Genomic DNA, 17,202 nt, shown 5'->3' on the forward strand with positions numbered 1-17,202 from the left:
GATGAAATAAGGCAGTGATTGAGAAGCATGTTGGTGATGGGATTGGGAAAATGGATTATGCCCTGACAGTGATGAAGCTTTCAGAGAAAATGGTATCGCGAAGATGTTTAAACACAACCTTGGAACATATAACAAAGAGTGTCACACATAAGAATATGAGCCCCTAGAGATGCAAGGCCTCAATAGCATTATACCAAAAAAGGAGAAACATTTGGATAGCCACAAGTGGCAGAGCTTCAACTAAAATAGTGAGGGAACCAAAATATAATTTAATACATAAATTAAATTATAATGGTATATCTCAAATTTAGAAGGAATAGAATTCTTTCATATTATTTCAAGAGGTTATTAACCCCTATATAAATACTAAGTCTGCAACATATTTTAGGAAATATGAACTGCTAATTCTAAGGAATAAATTCCTATGATTACGGGATCAATCAACTATAAATGAACCTAATAAAGGCAGCACAAAACTGTTACAAAAATACAACACATCAGATATAAACCTTCCTAAAATACACCATGCCAATCTTTATCACACCAATCATGGATTTTGACACTCCCCCTCAAGCTGGTGAATAGGTATTTTCCATTCCCAGCTTGGATATGAAACTTTCAAAGTTGATTATGTTTGCAAGTTGGTTCTGGGTGGATACATATGGTGTGCAAATCATGCCACTGTCTAGTTTTTCCTTGATAAAGTGTCTATCAACCTCAATATGTTTAGTTTTATCGTGTTGTACCGGGTTGTGGGCTATGTTAATTGCAGATTTATTGTCACAATATAACCTAATTGGTTCATCCCACTTTGTCTTCTAATATAATCTTCAGCCATAGAAGTTCACATATTCCGTGGGCCATTGCTCGAAATTCTGCTTCAGCACTTGATCTAGCCACTACACTCTGTTTTTTACTCTTCCAAGTAACTAAGTTTCCATCAAGGAAAGTGTAGTATCCCGTGGTTGATCTCCTATCTACCACTGACCCCACATAATCCGCATTCGTGTATGCCTCAAGACTTACACTCTTGTTCCATTTGAACAAAATTCCTCTTCCAGTAGTCCCTTTCAAGTACTGGACAATTCTAAGGGCAGCTTGTAAATGTGCTTCCTTTGGTTGTGCATAAACTGGCTCACAAGACTCACAGCAAACGCAATGTCTGGTCTAGTGTGAGATAAGTAAATAAGCCTGCCCACAAGTCTTTGATACATTTCCTTGTCCACAACAACAACCTCCTCCATACTTCACAATTTTATATTTGGATCAACTGGGATGCTTGCTGCTCTGCAGCCGGTCTTCCCTGTTTCTTTAAGCAAGTCAGCAATATACTTTTGTTGAGATATGAAGATTCCTTTCTTGGAATGAGCCACTCCAATTCCTAAGAAATATTTAAGCCTGCCTAGTGTCTTGATCTCAAATTCGGTGGCAAGGCATTCGCTTAACACTTGTTGTTCCTTTTTGTCGTCCCCACATACTATAATGTCATCTAAATATACTAATAGAATTGTTACTCCCCCTGAAACTGAATCTTTGATGAATAAAGTGTGATCCCCTTGACTTTGTTTGTAGCCCAGACCTGTCATAACTTTGGTAAGTCTTCCAAACCATGCTCTTGGGGATTGTTTCAGCCCATATAGAGCCTTTATTAACTTGCAAACAGTTCCAGCAATAGCCTGTCCATTGTAACCAGGGGGCAACTCCATGTATATTTCTTCTTCAAGGTCTCCATGTAGAAAAACATTTTTCACATCAAACTGCTGCAAATCCCAATCATTATTTGCTACCAGTGACAATATTACTTTGACCGTGTTCATCTTAGCAACTGGGGCAAATGTCTCCAAGTAATCAACTCCATAGGTTTGAGTGAAGCCTTTGGCCACCAACCTTGCCTTGTAACGTTCGACGGTCCCATCAACCCTGTACTTTATTGCATATACCCACTTACACCCTACTGGTTTTTTTCTAGGAGGTAGGGTGACAAGTTCCCAGGTCCCATTTTTGTTTAACGCCTCCATTTCCACATCCATGGCATGTTTCCATTTCCTGTCAGACAATGCTTCAAATACAGAGGAAGGTGTGTGTGTGGAGTTGAGGTTAGTGAGAAAGGTTTTATGGGTAGGTGAGAATTTTTCAAAGGATAAGAAATTTGACAATGGGTAAAGTGCTTTTGGGTGCAAGCTCTAGTTCCTTTTCTAAGGGCAATGGGTAGGTCAAGGGTTTGGTCCACCTGTGCTTCTAGATTATCAGAAACAAAATCATTAGAATCATTGGAATTTATAGGATTTGAAGGTGTTACCTCATGTAGTGCTGGTAGGTTGGATTCTTGGACATTGCCAAATTCTAGAATGGCCTTTTCTCTCCTTGAATATACCAGATTTTTCCCAAATTTTCTGCCGCCATCAAGTGCAGGTCTCATTGGTTCAGGTGCAGGTTCAATTCCTCCCTCAATTTCAGGAACATCAGGAACAGCAATGCCATTTGTCCCACCAATTTCAGGTCCAAACGTCATGTTTGGGAACATAAGAGTCTCATCTTCCTCTCTTACATTCTTCCCCTGAAGATGAGGTTGTTTGAAGTAGCTTTCTTGTTCGTTGAAGGTGACATCTCTTGACACATAGAATTTCTTGGAAAGGGGTTGAAAACATTTGTATCCCTTTTTGTGTGGTAGAGTACCCAAAGAAAACACATTTGACAGCCCTAGGATCCAGTTTTACCCTTTCATTACTATGAACATGTACAAAGGATACACACCCAAATATTCTAGATTGGAGTTTATTTGTAGGGTCAAGGTGAGGATAGAATGATGATAAAACTTCCATGGGACTTCTTGAGTTTAGAATTTTAGTAGGTAACCTATTGATTAGATAGGTGGCAGTAAGAAGGGCTTCCCCCAAAATCTCTTAGGAACATGATTTTGAAAAAGTAGAGCTCTAATTTGATCTAATACGTTGAAAAAGCACTTTTACAACTCGAAATGATGGATGTCCTAGTCGGCAATGATAAAGGTGAGCTTTCTCTTTGTTGGTCATGGTGGATTTAGAGATGAGACTCTTGGTAGGCAGATTAGGGTCCTCCATGTAGTATAGGCCATTCCATTCTCTAGGGTTGAGATTAAAAACAGAGAAATATATTTCTGAAGGGCTTAATGGACCCTCCTCATGTTCTGCTATTTATAATAATAAAAAGATGATACAATAGGGAGATGGAAGGTCAAGGAACTGTCCTAGACTGCTAGGTACAATGATTATAGATAAACCAACACACTACTCCCTACTTTAGTCTTACTGACTACCCTAACATAGGTAGACTTAGTAATTATTCTACCATTAAGATACACACAGCTCACACACAACTCACACACTAACCAATAATTCTAACACTCCCCTTCAAGCTGGAGCATACAGATTGTATGAACCAAGCTTGAAATAGATAAACTCAATATTGAACTAGATGATTTTTCTTCAAGAGTGTGAGGTAGTGTGTTATCACATGTCAACGAACAACTAGTAGCAGCCTGTGAAACTTCAACTTCAAAAGTGGATGACGGAGAGCAATGGTGGACAATGACAACCTGCAAGGACAAAATCCCTCATCAAGTAAGGATGGGGCCTGCAGTGGCTAAATGCGACAAAACTGCAAGGACTGCCATCTTTGAGACTGATGGGTGATGGGGCCTGTAGTGGCTGAAAGCTACAAATCTACAGGGACTACCATACTTATGTGGCTTGAACTGCCATACTTTGGCTTGCAGTGTCTTCGAAACATAAATGACAAACTGCAAGGACTGAATCCCCATCTCTGAGATGGATGGGTGATGGGACCTGTAGTGGCTGAAAGTTACAAACTACAGGGACTACCATACTTGGCTTGTAGTGTCTTGGAACCATACTCCCCCTCAATGTGAACGGTGGAAACAGTGAAATTGTTGATTGGGATTGGAAGCATCATAGTTGCTAAAGATAAACACGCATAAATGACTTTGACCAAAGAGATTTCCACTAAAAGTGGATGACGTCCAACAACAACAAACAACAGCAAACAACATCAAACTGCAAAAACGGATTAAGGCCTGTAATGGCAATCAGCAACAGACCTGGCCTTGGTGTCGACGATGAAATCCTTCAACTCATCATGAATACGTTGGACAACTAACTCAGCTTTTGCCAATTTGGCTTCAATTTCAGCACGTCGAGAACTAATTGTAGAAGACATATCATTCCACTGCATCAAACATAGCAAGGAACCCCATATCAAAAGCCGTTAAGGCACCACCACCGCGCTTCCCCAGCTTCTCACGCGTGTGCAGCTTTTGCAAAGCCTCTTGACCTTGTTGCCTTTTGAGGAAGCTGAGGAAGTCGTAGAACTGACGGAGTGTGGATAAAGCAAGAGTCAAACCACTTCTCGGGGATACCGATAATGCAAACCTTCTCCAAACGATGGTTATCAAGGTTGCCCAACTGATGCAATTGTGAGAAGAAAAGACGGGGTGTATACCCATCGCTAAGATAATTATTACTAACAAAGAGAACGGCTCGAAAACCGAGAGCAGTGAGAGCAAGGGAAGCAGTCTCAATATATACTTCATGGTGACAAGGAGCAGCGCGCAACTAACTAGGGCTGAGGGAAGAAGAAGCCATGAGAGAGGAAGATCAACAACATACGAGAAGAAGGAAGTGGGCAGTGAAAAGATGTGGAAGCATGCAACAAGAAGATTCTGTGAAGACAACGAAGATGGCAACAATGGTTGATATGGAGGGTCAGATCAAGAAGGTCCGACGAGTCGACCAGAAGCGACGTAGTGTGATTCCGATGCGTGGAAGGCGGTGCGTGACAAACACGCGTCCGAGCTCAGCTGGAGACAGGCGGCGCGTGGAGGCACGTTGAGCGGGTACAGAGACGGCGACCACCGGGGTTAGGTCGCGCTTGAAGAGACGATCCAGATCTGCCGATCACCGGTCGAATCTGACACGGTGGCCGGCGCGGATGGTGGTCGAAAGTGGACTTATTTGGCGCTTGTGGCGGCGCGTTCGGAGGAGTCTGGTCCTGTCTCCGGCAGGGTTGGCCGTCACTCAAGGAGGCAGTCCAGATCCGCCGGTCACCGGACAAAACTGTGATGGTGGCCGGCGAACGGTGACCGACGGCAACGACAGCTAACTGTAGCGGCGCCGACTGTGGCATCAACAGCATCAAATCAGCGGAGAGGAAATGATGCGAAATGGAGGCAGTTGCCTTTCTAGGGTTCCCAGGAGACTTGTCTCTTTGTTTTTCTGGGTGCAGATGAATGGAAGAACAACTTCTTACTGTTATCAGAAAACCAAAGTGTCGGTGATATTAGAGGAGGACTGCCCACTGAAGCACAAAAGCATAGGTTGAGAAAAGATTTTTAGGGCCGCTGGCGGCCATGCCGGCCGGTCGCCAGCGAACAACAAAGACAGCCGGTAGAGGATCAGAGAATCTGCTCTGATACCATGTTGAGATTAAAAACAGAGAAATATATTTCTGAAGGGCTTAATGGACCCTCCTCATGTTCTGCTATTTATAATAATAAAGAGATGATACAATAGGGAGATGGAAGGTCAAGGAACTGTTAGGTACAATGATTATAGATAACCCAACACACTACTCCCTACTTTAGTCTTACTGACTACCCTAACATAGGTAGACTTAGTAATTATTCTACCATTAAGATACACACAACTCACACACACTAACCAATAATTCTAACATCTAGCATGTCCAATCGTCCTCCCCGAGTTCTTGTCCTGCAATATACAAGTGTTGCTATAAAAAACAACATTACATGCAAGGTCTTTGGTGAGTTTTTGTATAGAAATCAGGTTAGTGGATAGTTTAGGGACATGGAAGACATTTTTTAAGGTCATGGATGGGCTCATTTGGACCTCTCCTTGTCCGGCTGCAGTTATGAGGGTTCTATCTGCTATGGAAATTTTCTTGTTACTCGGACATGGGGAATATGTGGAGAAGTATTTGGATAGAGGGGTCTATTGGTCAGTGGCTCCAGAGTCTAATATCCAATAATGTGTGAATGGTGTATCTAAAACATTAAGTCCAAACAAGAATGGAAACTTACCAGAATATGTCAAGGAGCACGTACCTGTAGGCTTCTCCAATTTACTAAGGATGGATCTTACCCATTCTATCTCTTCATGATTCAACTGGACAAATTCTTCACCTTGTCCATTAGCAATGTATGCTTGCCCTCCTTTTTTCTGTGGGCCTCCCTTCAATCCCCATTCCCGGCCTGGGATTTTCGGTCCCCATTCTCTGCTTGAGGTCTTCCCATCTTTCAGCCCCCATTCTCGACTTGGAGGCTTTCCATGTAATTTCCAGCACTTTTCCCTTGTGTGGCACGGCTTGTTACAATGGGTACACCAAATCTCCTCGTGTCTTTTCTCCCAGTTTTTTCTCTGGTTGGCAACCATGATTGTTCCTCCTTCAGCTATCATTGCAGAGCTTTCGGTAGTTGAGGTTTCCAGCATCAGCCCTCTCCTACTTTCTTCACTCCGGATAATGGCTACCACTTCATTAAGTCCTGGGACTTTCTCCTTTCCCAAGATTTGAATTCGGATCTGGTCATATTCAGGATTTAGACCCACCAAAAAATCATAGACCCTATCTTGTTCAATATACTCTTTTAGAATTGTTGAGTCTTCTGAACACTTTGCTTTTATAACCCGATAATGATCCAATTTTGTCCATAAGGATTTAAGTTGATTGGCATATTCTGTAACAGACTTACTTCCCTGTTTGGCAGCCACGGTTTTCTCCTTTACATCATAAATCTGAGTAGCATCCTTTGCTTTAGAGTACGTTTGTTCGACTGCCTCCCAGATCTCCCTTGCTGATTTTAGAAACATGCAGGTATCACTGATTTCTGGAACCATTGAATTCCACAATCACGCCATGATCATGGATTCTTCTTCGTCCCATGATTTGAATTTGGGATCACTCTAACTCGGTGCATCACCAGTCAAATCTTTCCTTTTCCTTTCAGGATGGTCCTAATGATTTGAGACCATTTGAGGTAGTTTTTTCCATTTAACCGATACGCAGAATGGATATTTTGCAGTTCTCCAGTGGTCTGGAATCTATCCCCAGTTTCCAGGGATCTATTTTCAGTTTCCAGGTTCCCAGCTTCAGCCATAACTTGATGTAGTCACGATAAGCAATGAAGGCTTGACGGTGGAGCAGCAATAAAGGCTGCCGCAGTTTTAGGTTGAAGATAGAGTAGCAATAAAGGCTACAATTTGGATAAATAACACGGTCAGAGACTCCCAAGGATCGGGAGCTTTGATACCATCTCAAATTTAGAAGGAATAGAATTCTTTCTTATTATTTCAAAAGGTTATTAACCCCTATATAAATACATAAGTCTGCAGCACATTTTAGGAAATATGAACTGTTAATTCTAAGGAATAAATTCCTATGATTACAGGATCAATCAACTATAACTGAACCTAATAAAGGCAGAACAAAACTATTACAAAAATACAGCACATCAGATATAAACCTTTCTAAAATACATCATGTCTTTATCACACCAATCATGGTTTTTGACAGTATATTATACATCTAAAATGTAAGTTTCATTGTAAACATAAACTTCATAAAATGTATATCAAAATAAATGATAAAAAAAATAATTTCATAGTAAGTTATTTTGTTATAGGAAAAGGAGAGGATTAAATAAAGGATATATATATATATATATATATATATATATATATATATATATATATATAGTTTGTTATATCTGTTATTGTTAGTTGGAAATCTTTTATATTTTTACTATAGTTTATTAAGGAAATATATTCCTTTATATAGTGTCTTGGAGACACCAGGTAGGGGTTAAAAAATTTGATTGTGCCTGGTGATTCCAGTGTAGAAAAGGAGAGGGGTCCTTTTAGGGGTAAAATTGATTACATTGTTCGCTTGTATAGCTTGTTTCTTTAAGAAATAAAGAGGTACTTCAGTGTAAGTGTTTTAAGAAGAGGAAGGTGTTCTTATTTTCAAGCTATAGTTTGGCAAATCAAGAAGAGAATCCTAACAGTTTTCAACATTTCTCTTTAAGAAATTAGTTAACACAGCTACTAAGGACAAAAAACAAATTGGAAAAGCCATGAAGTAAAAAGAAAGAAAAGTTGAAAACTGGCAATAATAGTGTTAGGATAAATAGACAAATTAATGAGGTAGACTTGTACCTATGAAGTCATGTAATTGTTGTCGAGCAATTCTGTGAGCACGAAGAAATGCAGCACAAATATAACATGCAGATTCCAACCTTTGTACAGTGAAGTATGTCACTAACTTTGGTGGGAACATATTGGACTGTAGAAACTTGTAGTAACTTGGGAAGTGGACGTAAGATTTTAAACCTTTCCAGTCGCATAGAGACTCAGATGAAGCCAAATCTATGGCTTCCTCTACGGATAACATTAGGACATTAGCTGTTGTTTGAGAAATTCTTCCTTCCTCAAGCATCTCCCAGTAAGCAGCTTGTACACCTAATATGAGTAATAAGTTCTAAAATTAGGCATGATATTGGCAAAATCGAACAAGCCAAAATCAATAGTAAAATCAGGGCTCATCAGAGGACTTAGCCAACAAGAGACTACCAAAGATTAACTTAGTTTAGAATGTATTTCTCTGTAAATGCACATGCCTGACAAAGATTTACTAACTCACTATGAGTTAACAAAGCAACCTTTGTAAAGAAATTGCATATACATACACCATTAAGAAAACAATAGTTGAATCTTCTTAACTTAGGCCTCAAGGCGAACACACAATCAGCATCAATAATTGTAAGTGCTATCACATCATAACAAATAAATAATTACAACAAATAATTTAATCCCTGTCAGCTACATGGATGATGGATCACACATTGTCATTAAACTCGGTTAAAAACCGAATTCTTATAGACATCGATCGTATTATAATATTTTCCTTCAATGTCTTTCTTGATCTCTCCACCCGTTCCCACAGGTTTAAAACTCACGTCATCTACTTTCTTGATAACAAATCCATCCATCAAAATTGAAGTTGATCATATTCAGGCTTTTATTTGCAGAGACTTGTTGCTAGAAAATTAAATATTAACCGAAAGGTCTTCTCTAATAGGAAAAGCATCCAAGAATATGGATCAAGCTCTAACCCTAACCTTCACTGCAACTGTACAGACCTGATAAAGTTCCTATTGTAAAAGATGTAATAAACAATGAAATACTATCATTTTCATTGTAAATGTTCCCATACCATTCAGTAGTCGTACTCGTATATCTTTCAAGTTCATAGGATCTAGGTGACTATCATTTTCAGTTGCACCATGAGGGTGAACACGTTCACCTTCAATATCATTTAAACAAGAGATGTATCTCTTCACTGTGGACCAGTCAGCAGGCCCAAGTTCCTCATCATCTCCAAGTTCACTGAAAGCCTCCAATGCCTTGTCCAACATTTCATGCTTTGTAAAGTCAAGGATACGTCTCTGTTATTAAATGTGTAAAGCATGAGGATCAGACAAAATATAAGTTAGAAGAAGAGAAAGAGGTGATATAGAGATATTTTTCATTTGGAATCAATTTATACAAATTTAAAAGCTTTCCTCTGTTCCTCACAATCTACATTTATTTGTGTCTACAGTTATCTAACCTTCCAATAGTGGCTATGAAGCACATTTACTCCAAAAACCATTAGGAGATAATATTTGCCTGCAAAATAAACTTGAAGCACTGCTTCAGTTTTTAAGCTTCCTGGGTTCACTAGGTTATTTTTAATGTTTCTTATTGATACTTTCTATGTTATGTTGAAACAACAATTGCAAATAAATCTTCGCTGCTATGTATCTAACCAAAGTATATGGATAAGATATTTTTCAAGGTACTTTCTTAGATGTCTGTGTGTGTGTGTGTGAGAGAGAGAGAGAGAGAGAGAGAGAGAGAGAGAGAGAGAGAGCAACAATTAGGATAAAACCTGAGACATTAGTGAATTACATAAAGTACGACATATCAAAACATTTCATCTCTCAAAACTAGAACATAAGTTGAACATAGAAGATGGGGCAAATTCTAACCTTAGCTGCTGATAAACTATCCATGCCAAGGTAACGTAACATTAGTTGTGTGGTTGACCCATTTACTATAAGTGTTAAAAACACAGTTCCACCAGTGAAGAAAACAAACTATACAATCAAAAAACAATTGAGTCAGTTCACAAAGACAAGTAAGTTATCAAGGATTTCTGGTTGTGATGAACTAGCAAAATCTTAGAAGAGTCATGCATTTGAAACTTATAAGTGTTACATTAATCATAAATTGGAAATCATACCAGTGTTCCTGTCTCCGGAGTCAACTCAATTGATTTTCCACTCGAACGCTAAACCAATAAAAAATTTAATAAATAGAAAGTTTAATTACAAACATATGGACATGCATGTTGATGATAGCCACATATAGCATGCTTTTTCCTTAACTTTCTTAACATAAATTATTAAGCATAACAATTTCTGTAGAATTTGTTCTGGAGAATAGATAGATATGTATCCTTAAGTTGGTAATTAATTATGATGCACCTTTAAATAGAAAATTTCATTTTGAATTACTTTTTTTTAAGACTAATTCCAAGATACTATCCTATGTGTTTGAACTTGTTTCAATAAACAAGTAAAGATAGGAAAAGAAAAGGAAAAAATATATAAAGGCTTAATTGCAGTTTTTGCCCTTTTGGTGACATAAATGTGAGATTTTGATTTCTTAGGTTTTATTGTGCCAATTTAGTCCCTCGAGATTCTTCAATTAACAATCAAGTTCCCCTATCGTGATTTGACATTACCTATTTGCTCAAAATTAAAAGCAATTCAGTTTGCAGATCATTGTTATCATAACCATATTAATTTAACCACGATAATTGTCAATACAACAATTGAGTGAATACAATTGAAAAAACCTTTCTATGTCAATTTAGTTCAAATATTGTGTTTTAAGGTTATACATTGTATTTAGTACAATCATGCATGCGTAGTAACAGAAGGTGGACTTTAAGTTTTATCAACCTGAAAAAACCATCGCAAGGTAAGATTTGTACCACTTACTTATTATAATTTGGTCATATCTATAGCTAAAGTGGGATCTTCAACCCACCTCTCATGTTAAGGACTATACATCTTAAGCATGGGAATAGATATTTATGGATAGTTTGATAATGGCCCAATAGTAGGTGGGAGAATTGGCCCAACAAACCTCACTAAGATAAACTTCGATACCATCTTAGGAAATAAGTTTTAAGTGTAAATTAACCGCACAAAAACTGACTGGCAAGATGAGATTTGCACTCGATCATACACTTTCGTTTGAACATATCACTAGCCAATATGGGATGCCTACCAATTGTTGGATTAAAAGAGTACCGATAAGCCAAAAGCTATAGCTGATAATCATGACACAACTTTTTCTACTTAAGAGGATAGCAGCCTAGCAACATTATTTGATTATGAGTTGATTTATTTTGAATATAGTGAAAACTAGATATAGGGTTAATATCCATTGTATTGAAAAAACACATAGGGTAATGTATTTATAAAGAAAATATGGGCTAAGCCAAAATAAACATACTTATGTAAAATAACATAATACACAATATTGATATAAACAATGCATTCCTAATCGGGATCTTGAAGAAGAAATATACATGGAGATACTACCTGGGTATACGGGACAGATTGAGGCCAACATAGTTTGCAAACTAAAAAAGGAGTTATGCTGGTTGAAACAGTCACCTAGAGCATGATTTGGGAGATTCACCAATGTTATGACAAGTCTTAAATACAAACAAAGCCAAGGAGACCATACTTTATTCATCAAACATTCTAATTCAAGGGGAGTAACAATACTATTGGTCTACGTGGATGATATAATTATTACTAGGAATGATAAAAAGGACCAACAAACGTTAAGCCAGTGCCTTACCAAGGAATTCAAAATCAAGACTTTAGGTAAGCTAAAATATTTTTTAGGGATTGAAGTAGCCCATTCCAAGAAAGGAATCTTCATATCCCAACAAAAATATATCACTGATTTGCTACAAGAAACAAGTAAAACCGCCTGTAAACCTGCAAGTACACCTGTTGATCCAAATATAAAGTTGGGAAGTGTAAAGGAAGATGTTTTTGTGGACAAAGAAATGTACCAATGTGGGAAGACTCATTTACCTATCTCACACTAGGCCAAACATTGTCGTTGTTGTGAGCTTAGTTAGCCAATTTATGCACCAACCAAAGGAGGCATGTTTACAAGTTGCGCTTAGAATACTCCAGTATTTAAAAGGAACTTCAGGAAGAGGAATTTTGTTCAAAAGAAATAAGAATGCTAGTCTTGAGGCATAGAAGGTCAACTATGGGACATTGTACCTTCCTTAAATTAAGTTCTTTATTTCATCAGAAAAAAAAAAAATCCAAAAAGCACCTAGCTCACTTGTAAACAATGATAAGTACAGATAATAAGGAGCTCTCTAAATTTGCATTATTAGTCAAAGAATACTTGCCTTAACTGATAACGAAAGTGCCAAGGCAACTGCCCCTCGCAATCCTGACCAGATGAGAATAATAGCTTCTTTCCAATCCAAACCATATCCAAAATATCTAAGAAAGGGAAACAATACTCCAACAACAATGCATCGAGACACTTGTACATAAACATAGAGAAGCAAGAGGTGGGTCCATGATGTTCCTAAAACAGACCCAATAATTTGTATTCACTCTTCTTGGCATAACAACAACATTAAGATGATAGCAAGAGCAATGCAAAACATAGTGCTTAAATATACGATTAAAAGGTAACAATTTAAAGAAATTATAGTCTATCTATGGACTTGCCAAACGCCCCCACTAACTCGGAGTACATAAAAACTATGAAATACAGATTCATCAGCACATTCACCCAAGATTGTCATAAAACTCCCATTTATTTAACACTATTTTCATGTATTTGCATTCAATATACTTCATGGCACACATTTTCCCAATATGAGAATATATGAGTTGATTCTTCAAGTAATACTACCATGATAGAAAACATTGTTGTCACCAAGTATTCCTTCAGCTATGACAACTCCACTGCAAAAAAAAGATGAAATGAAAATATTAAGGGAAGTGATTTAACAGTCAGAATGTCCTACATTTGTTAAACCAGAAAAAAACATATTTTCTATCTTTTCAATCCAAAACCATTAAAAGCCTGATTCACAAGTTATATCAATTGATTATAATTTAAGATTCGAACCAAGCCCTTACCTCAAAATGAAAATTAAGGTATTAGCTATATAAGCAATCATTTCCCTGGACAAAATAAATAAAAGGATTAAAACACAATTACATTTTGACTACAAAATATAAATACAGAAAATAAGAGGATTTCATATGACAATATTAGGAGGGACCTTGCTGCTCCAGCAGGCATATATAGTAATTAACTGTTTTAGCTTCAAGTTAGAATTTTCTTTTCTTGTGTCTTAATAGATATAGACTACTAAGACGGACAAAAAATCAATACATAAAAGAGGACAGGAAATCTACTTAATTAAACAGAACACTGATTTATTATTGAAAAATACATCAAAAAGTAGATCCCTCCTATCTCTCCACATGTCAGACCCCCAAAAGTATAATAATAATAATAATAATTTGTTCAAGCAGATGGATTGTCGGGCTGTGGGACAGAGAAATTGTTCGTGTAGTCTCACATTTCATACTATTAGAGATCCGACATCGATTAGCATTATATAAGTGAAACATAACCCTCATCTCACAAGCTCATTTTATGGAGTTGAGTTAGACTCTAAAAATCTAAGATAGTATAAAAGTGTATCTTAGCAGTTTTTGTTAGGCCTAACAAGTCACCCACTATTTGAATGATACCAAAAAACTCATAGATATCAAGTATTGCAAAGTTCATGTTCAAGATTGTTAGAATAGGTCTTAAATAGGCTTTATTGAAAAGTTGTTGTGTACTCTAGATATGACCCTAGCCAATGGATCTAAAGTAGCTTCCCAAAAAATTTTTCTAGCTTTCCTTTATGCTTCTTTGAACTCAAAACTTGTTCTCTTTGTTTATGTTTGTCCTTTCAATCTCTTTTATTTAAGTCAATCAACCAAAACCATTGAATTGTTCAATAACCTTTGATGCCAACTCTATTTTTATACAGGAATGTGGTACAAGTTGACTAATTGGAGAAGGACATGAATCTAGAGGCTTATACTACTGGCACAAGCTCATCTGTGTCTTGTTTTGCATCCCCATCTCCTAAAATTTTACATGAATGATTAGATCATTATCACTTGTTAAAATTAAAGAGATGGTTCTTGAACTTAGTAGACTTCAAACTTTAAAATGTGAATCATGTTAACAAGGAAAACAGTTAGGTCTTCTTTTCCTAGACATTTTGAATCTTGGTGTAACTCTGCTTTTCTGATCATCCATTATAATATTTTGGGGTCAAGCTGTGTCTCATCTTTTGGTTTTAGATATTATTAGTTTTATTGATAAGTATTATAGACGTACTTGGATTTATTTAATGAAAGACTGTCTTGAAGTTTTGTCTATCTTTATGTGTTTTCTTAATGATATTCAAAATCAGTTTGGCAAAGTAATCGAAATTCTAAGGAGCGGTAATGCTAAAGAAAACTTCACAAAATCTAAAGTTGAGTGATAGTGTTTAGAAAATTAATATACTTCACAAATAATTTGTTTTTATTGCTTTTGTATCAAAGGTACACAGAAAATTCTTGTTCACAAAAAGTGTACACAGAAAATTAGAAGAAAAAAACTCTTATAAATGAATTTAATTTCTACTCACGAGGACAGTAAAAGGCATACCAAAAGTGATGTAAGCTTTGTTGACTTTCACCCTTAAAAGCTGTTCTTGCAAATGCTGAATAAAACCTGTAGAAAGATTTCAATAATCAGATTTCAGAAAAGAGATATTAGTCATTGCATACTAAAGGTCAACTTACATCCCTAAAGACATCACCGTCAAAACACCTGAGACACCTGAACCCTCCTGGGCCTGTAATAGATTTTGATCATTAATTTCTTCATGCACAAGATTGAAGTAACTTACGATAACACCAATACATCCATGAAATTAGGGTTATAAAACCAATGCTTTCTACTTTTGTAAGCAGTAATAATCAAATATAATCCCTAAATTTAATAAAAGATGAATCCAGATTTTTTGAAGGGTACTTACAGTGAAATAAGCAATGTAGCTAACAGCAAATGTTAGAGCAATTTCAATCACTGTATCATTAAAAATAAACCCTAGCCACAAAACAGATGCAATCCCAAAAGCAAGACCCATCCCTACACTGGACCGAGCAAAGAGTCAAATGAGTGAAGATATCTTTTGCAACTAGTGCAACAAAAAGGTAGGTGAAAACCTACGCTCCAAGTGAAACTTGTGCTAGAAATTTTATTATAGCAGCCCAATTGAAGGTCTCTCCAAGAACCATCCGATAGAAAAGAGTATAAACCACAATAGCCGTCCTGGACAAGAATGAAGATTAAGCTTTTGACAAATGCAAATACAAAAAGAAACATACATTTATTTAAAAACCATCTGTCACTTCTTACAATATAGACTCATTTGGAAAAACACAAATTCATTTGAAGAGTAGATGTTAGTTAAAGCAGTGCAAAGAGTACTAAAAATACCCATCATTCATCAAGGATTCCCCTTCAATTATGGTGCTTAGTTTTTTGCTGGCACCAAGATCTTTCAACAAAGCCACAACAGCAACAGGATCTGTAGCACTCAGAAGTCCCCCAAGCAATAGTGATGTTTTCCAACCCCAGTTGTATGGAAAAGTAAGCTGTGTCATGTCAAATGAGCTATAATTATATAAGAGAAATGATGAAATCTAAACACATCAGCTCACATACCTTCATGACAACTCCAAGACAAACAGTTGAAAGCGCAACACCAGGACCAGCTAGTAAGATCATTTGTGCAAGACACCTCTGCATTCAGCCCAAAGTGCATCTTGTGTTGGTAACATTTAGCAATTGACTTATATTATTACAAAAAAAAAAAAAAAAAAAAAAATCTAGTCTGCTCCCTGTTTAGCAGCATTTAATGTTAGCTATGTCTAACCTCGTGGATTTAATTTCTACATCTTCCATCACGATAATTATGAAATAGTTATTTAGTCTCATTTTGTGCATTAAAGTTTTCAGAGTAATTGAATTAGAAATAGTTATTTTCTTGGTCAACTTTTAAGTTCATCTCCTTTAGTTTATATACCTTTTCTTAGAATATTTATATCTCAGTTTTCTTACATATATAAGATAGGAAATTATCATAACAGAGAGAAACCATCACTTATAAACCACTACAAAATTGCACTCATAGAAGAATCCAAGAAAAGAAACCTTAATTTGGTGAACTTCCATTAAGAATGAGCTTTCAAATAGGAGAGCAGGAAGAAAAACAGCTAACAGAAGGTCTGGATCAATCTCTGACCCTGCATATAAAAAATATCAATTACTTCAATTATTTTTAAACAAGAAGCTGAAGAATGAAGCTTTTAAATTGAAAATATTCTAAAATGCCAGTATACTCAAATGCTCCGAGGCTGTACATTGAAAAGCCTTTTCTCTTTTATTGCTAAGCACACAAGTTTCAAACTAACTAGAATAAAAACATAACAAACTTACAAAGACGAATTCCATCTCCAATCTTTCCCAGCCGATGATGAGTACCATATTCTGTATAGAGATGCACAATTAATCAGTTAAGTTATTAACATTAAATAAAAAAAATATATATATTATACGAGAATGCCAAAAAGGAGTAAGTTTAAATGAAAAGAACAGTTAAGAACACTGTTCAAAGGGAAAAAGTTAAACAGTGAAGAAGGCCTATCTTTCAGCAGTCACTGTTAGTATTTAAAGGTTGTGAAAGGAGTAGTTGATAAGGTAGAGAAAATGTAGAGATAGTAGGATGTAGAAGTAGTAGTTGGAAGAAGTGTAGTAGTTGTCTTAGTTGTTGTAGATGTTGGCTTCTTATTTGGCTTACTTACAAATGATCCAATCACTCCTATTTATACTAGTGGCACCTCCTTAACCAATGGTTAGGATCTTGCCACCACAACATTAATCTAAGGGTCATTATTCATCTTCTAGA

General features: G+C 36.7%; 2 protein-coding genes across 5 annotated transcripts in view; both read right to left on the reverse strand.

Moving 5' to 3' along the window:
• Positions 1 to 17,202, reverse strand: part of LOC106767365 (sodium/hydrogen exchanger 7) — a 38,491-nt gene that overhangs the window by 14,749 nt on the left and 6,540 nt on the right. The window contains exons 2-19 of one of the 3 annotated variants that reach the window (XM_022783256.1): positions 16,734 to 16,784; positions 16,449 to 16,540; positions 15,960 to 16,037; positions 15,732 to 15,889; positions 15,462 to 15,563; positions 15,268 to 15,385; positions 15,032 to 15,084; positions 14,895 to 14,960; positions 13,313 to 13,357; positions 13,083 to 13,135; positions 12,565 to 12,749; positions 12,233 to 12,242; positions 11,991 to 12,145; positions 11,726 to 11,800; positions 10,354 to 10,401; positions 10,100 to 10,207; positions 9,283 to 9,514; positions 8,226 to 8,528 (exon numbers count right to left, since the gene is read on the reverse strand). In XM_022783256.1, coding sequence (XP_022638977.1) covers positions 8,226 to 8,528; positions 9,283 to 9,514; positions 10,100 to 10,207; positions 10,354 to 10,401; positions 11,726 to 11,800; positions 11,991 to 12,145; positions 12,233 to 12,242; positions 12,565 to 12,749; positions 13,083 to 13,135; positions 13,313 to 13,357; positions 14,895 to 14,960; positions 15,032 to 15,084; positions 15,268 to 15,385; positions 15,462 to 15,563; positions 15,732 to 15,889; positions 15,960 to 16,037; positions 16,449 to 16,540; positions 16,734 to 16,784 — 1,932 coding nt within the window. The remainder of the gene's footprint in view (positions 1 to 8,225; positions 8,529 to 9,282; positions 9,515 to 10,099; positions 10,208 to 10,353; positions 10,402 to 11,725; positions 11,801 to 11,990; positions 12,146 to 12,232; positions 12,243 to 12,564; positions 12,750 to 13,082; positions 13,136 to 13,312; positions 13,358 to 14,894; positions 14,961 to 15,031; positions 15,085 to 15,267; positions 15,386 to 15,461; positions 15,564 to 15,731; positions 15,890 to 15,959; positions 16,038 to 16,448; positions 16,541 to 16,733; positions 16,785 to 17,202) is intronic. The other 2 variants (XM_022783257.1, XM_014652242.2) reach the window with 2 other exon arrangements.
• LOC111242043 lies at positions 3,052 to 7,470 on the reverse strand. 2 transcript variants are annotated; one of them, XM_022783258.1, is made up of 3 exons: positions 6,119 to 7,059; positions 5,729 to 5,765; positions 3,052 to 3,100 (listed from the first exon to the last, which is right to left on the reverse strand). In XM_022783258.1, the coding sequence occupies exons 1-2, from the start codon at positions 6,906 to 6,908 to the stop codon at positions 5,731 to 5,733; spliced, it is 825 nt and encodes a 274-aa protein (XP_022638979.1). In that variant the 5' UTR covers positions 6,909 to 7,059; the 3' UTR covers positions 3,052 to 3,100; positions 5,729 to 5,730. The 2 variants fall into 2 exon arrangements, with proteins under 2 accessions (XP_022638979.1, XP_022638980.1); XM_022783259.1 differs by lacking the exon at positions 3,052 to 3,100 and having other exon boundaries at positions 5,118 to 5,765; positions 6,119 to 7,470.

The sequence above is a fragment of the Vigna radiata genome, chromosome 7 (genome assembly GCF_000741045.1).
Source record: "Vigna radiata var. radiata cultivar VC1973A chromosome 7, Vradiata_ver6, whole genome shotgun sequence".
NCBI lineage: Eukaryota > Viridiplantae > Streptophyta > Magnoliopsida > Fabales > Fabaceae > Vigna > Vigna radiata.

Coding starts and splice junctions, on each gene's coding strand:
- LOC111242043 (XM_022783258.1), bottom strand. CDS start 6,908: ATGGTTCCAGAAATCAGTGATACCTGCATGTTTCTAAAATCAGCAAGG. Junction 5,766..6,118: donor TAAATTGGAGAAGCCTACAG/GTACGTGCTCCT, acceptor TGTATATTGCAG/GACAAGAACTCGGGGAGGAC.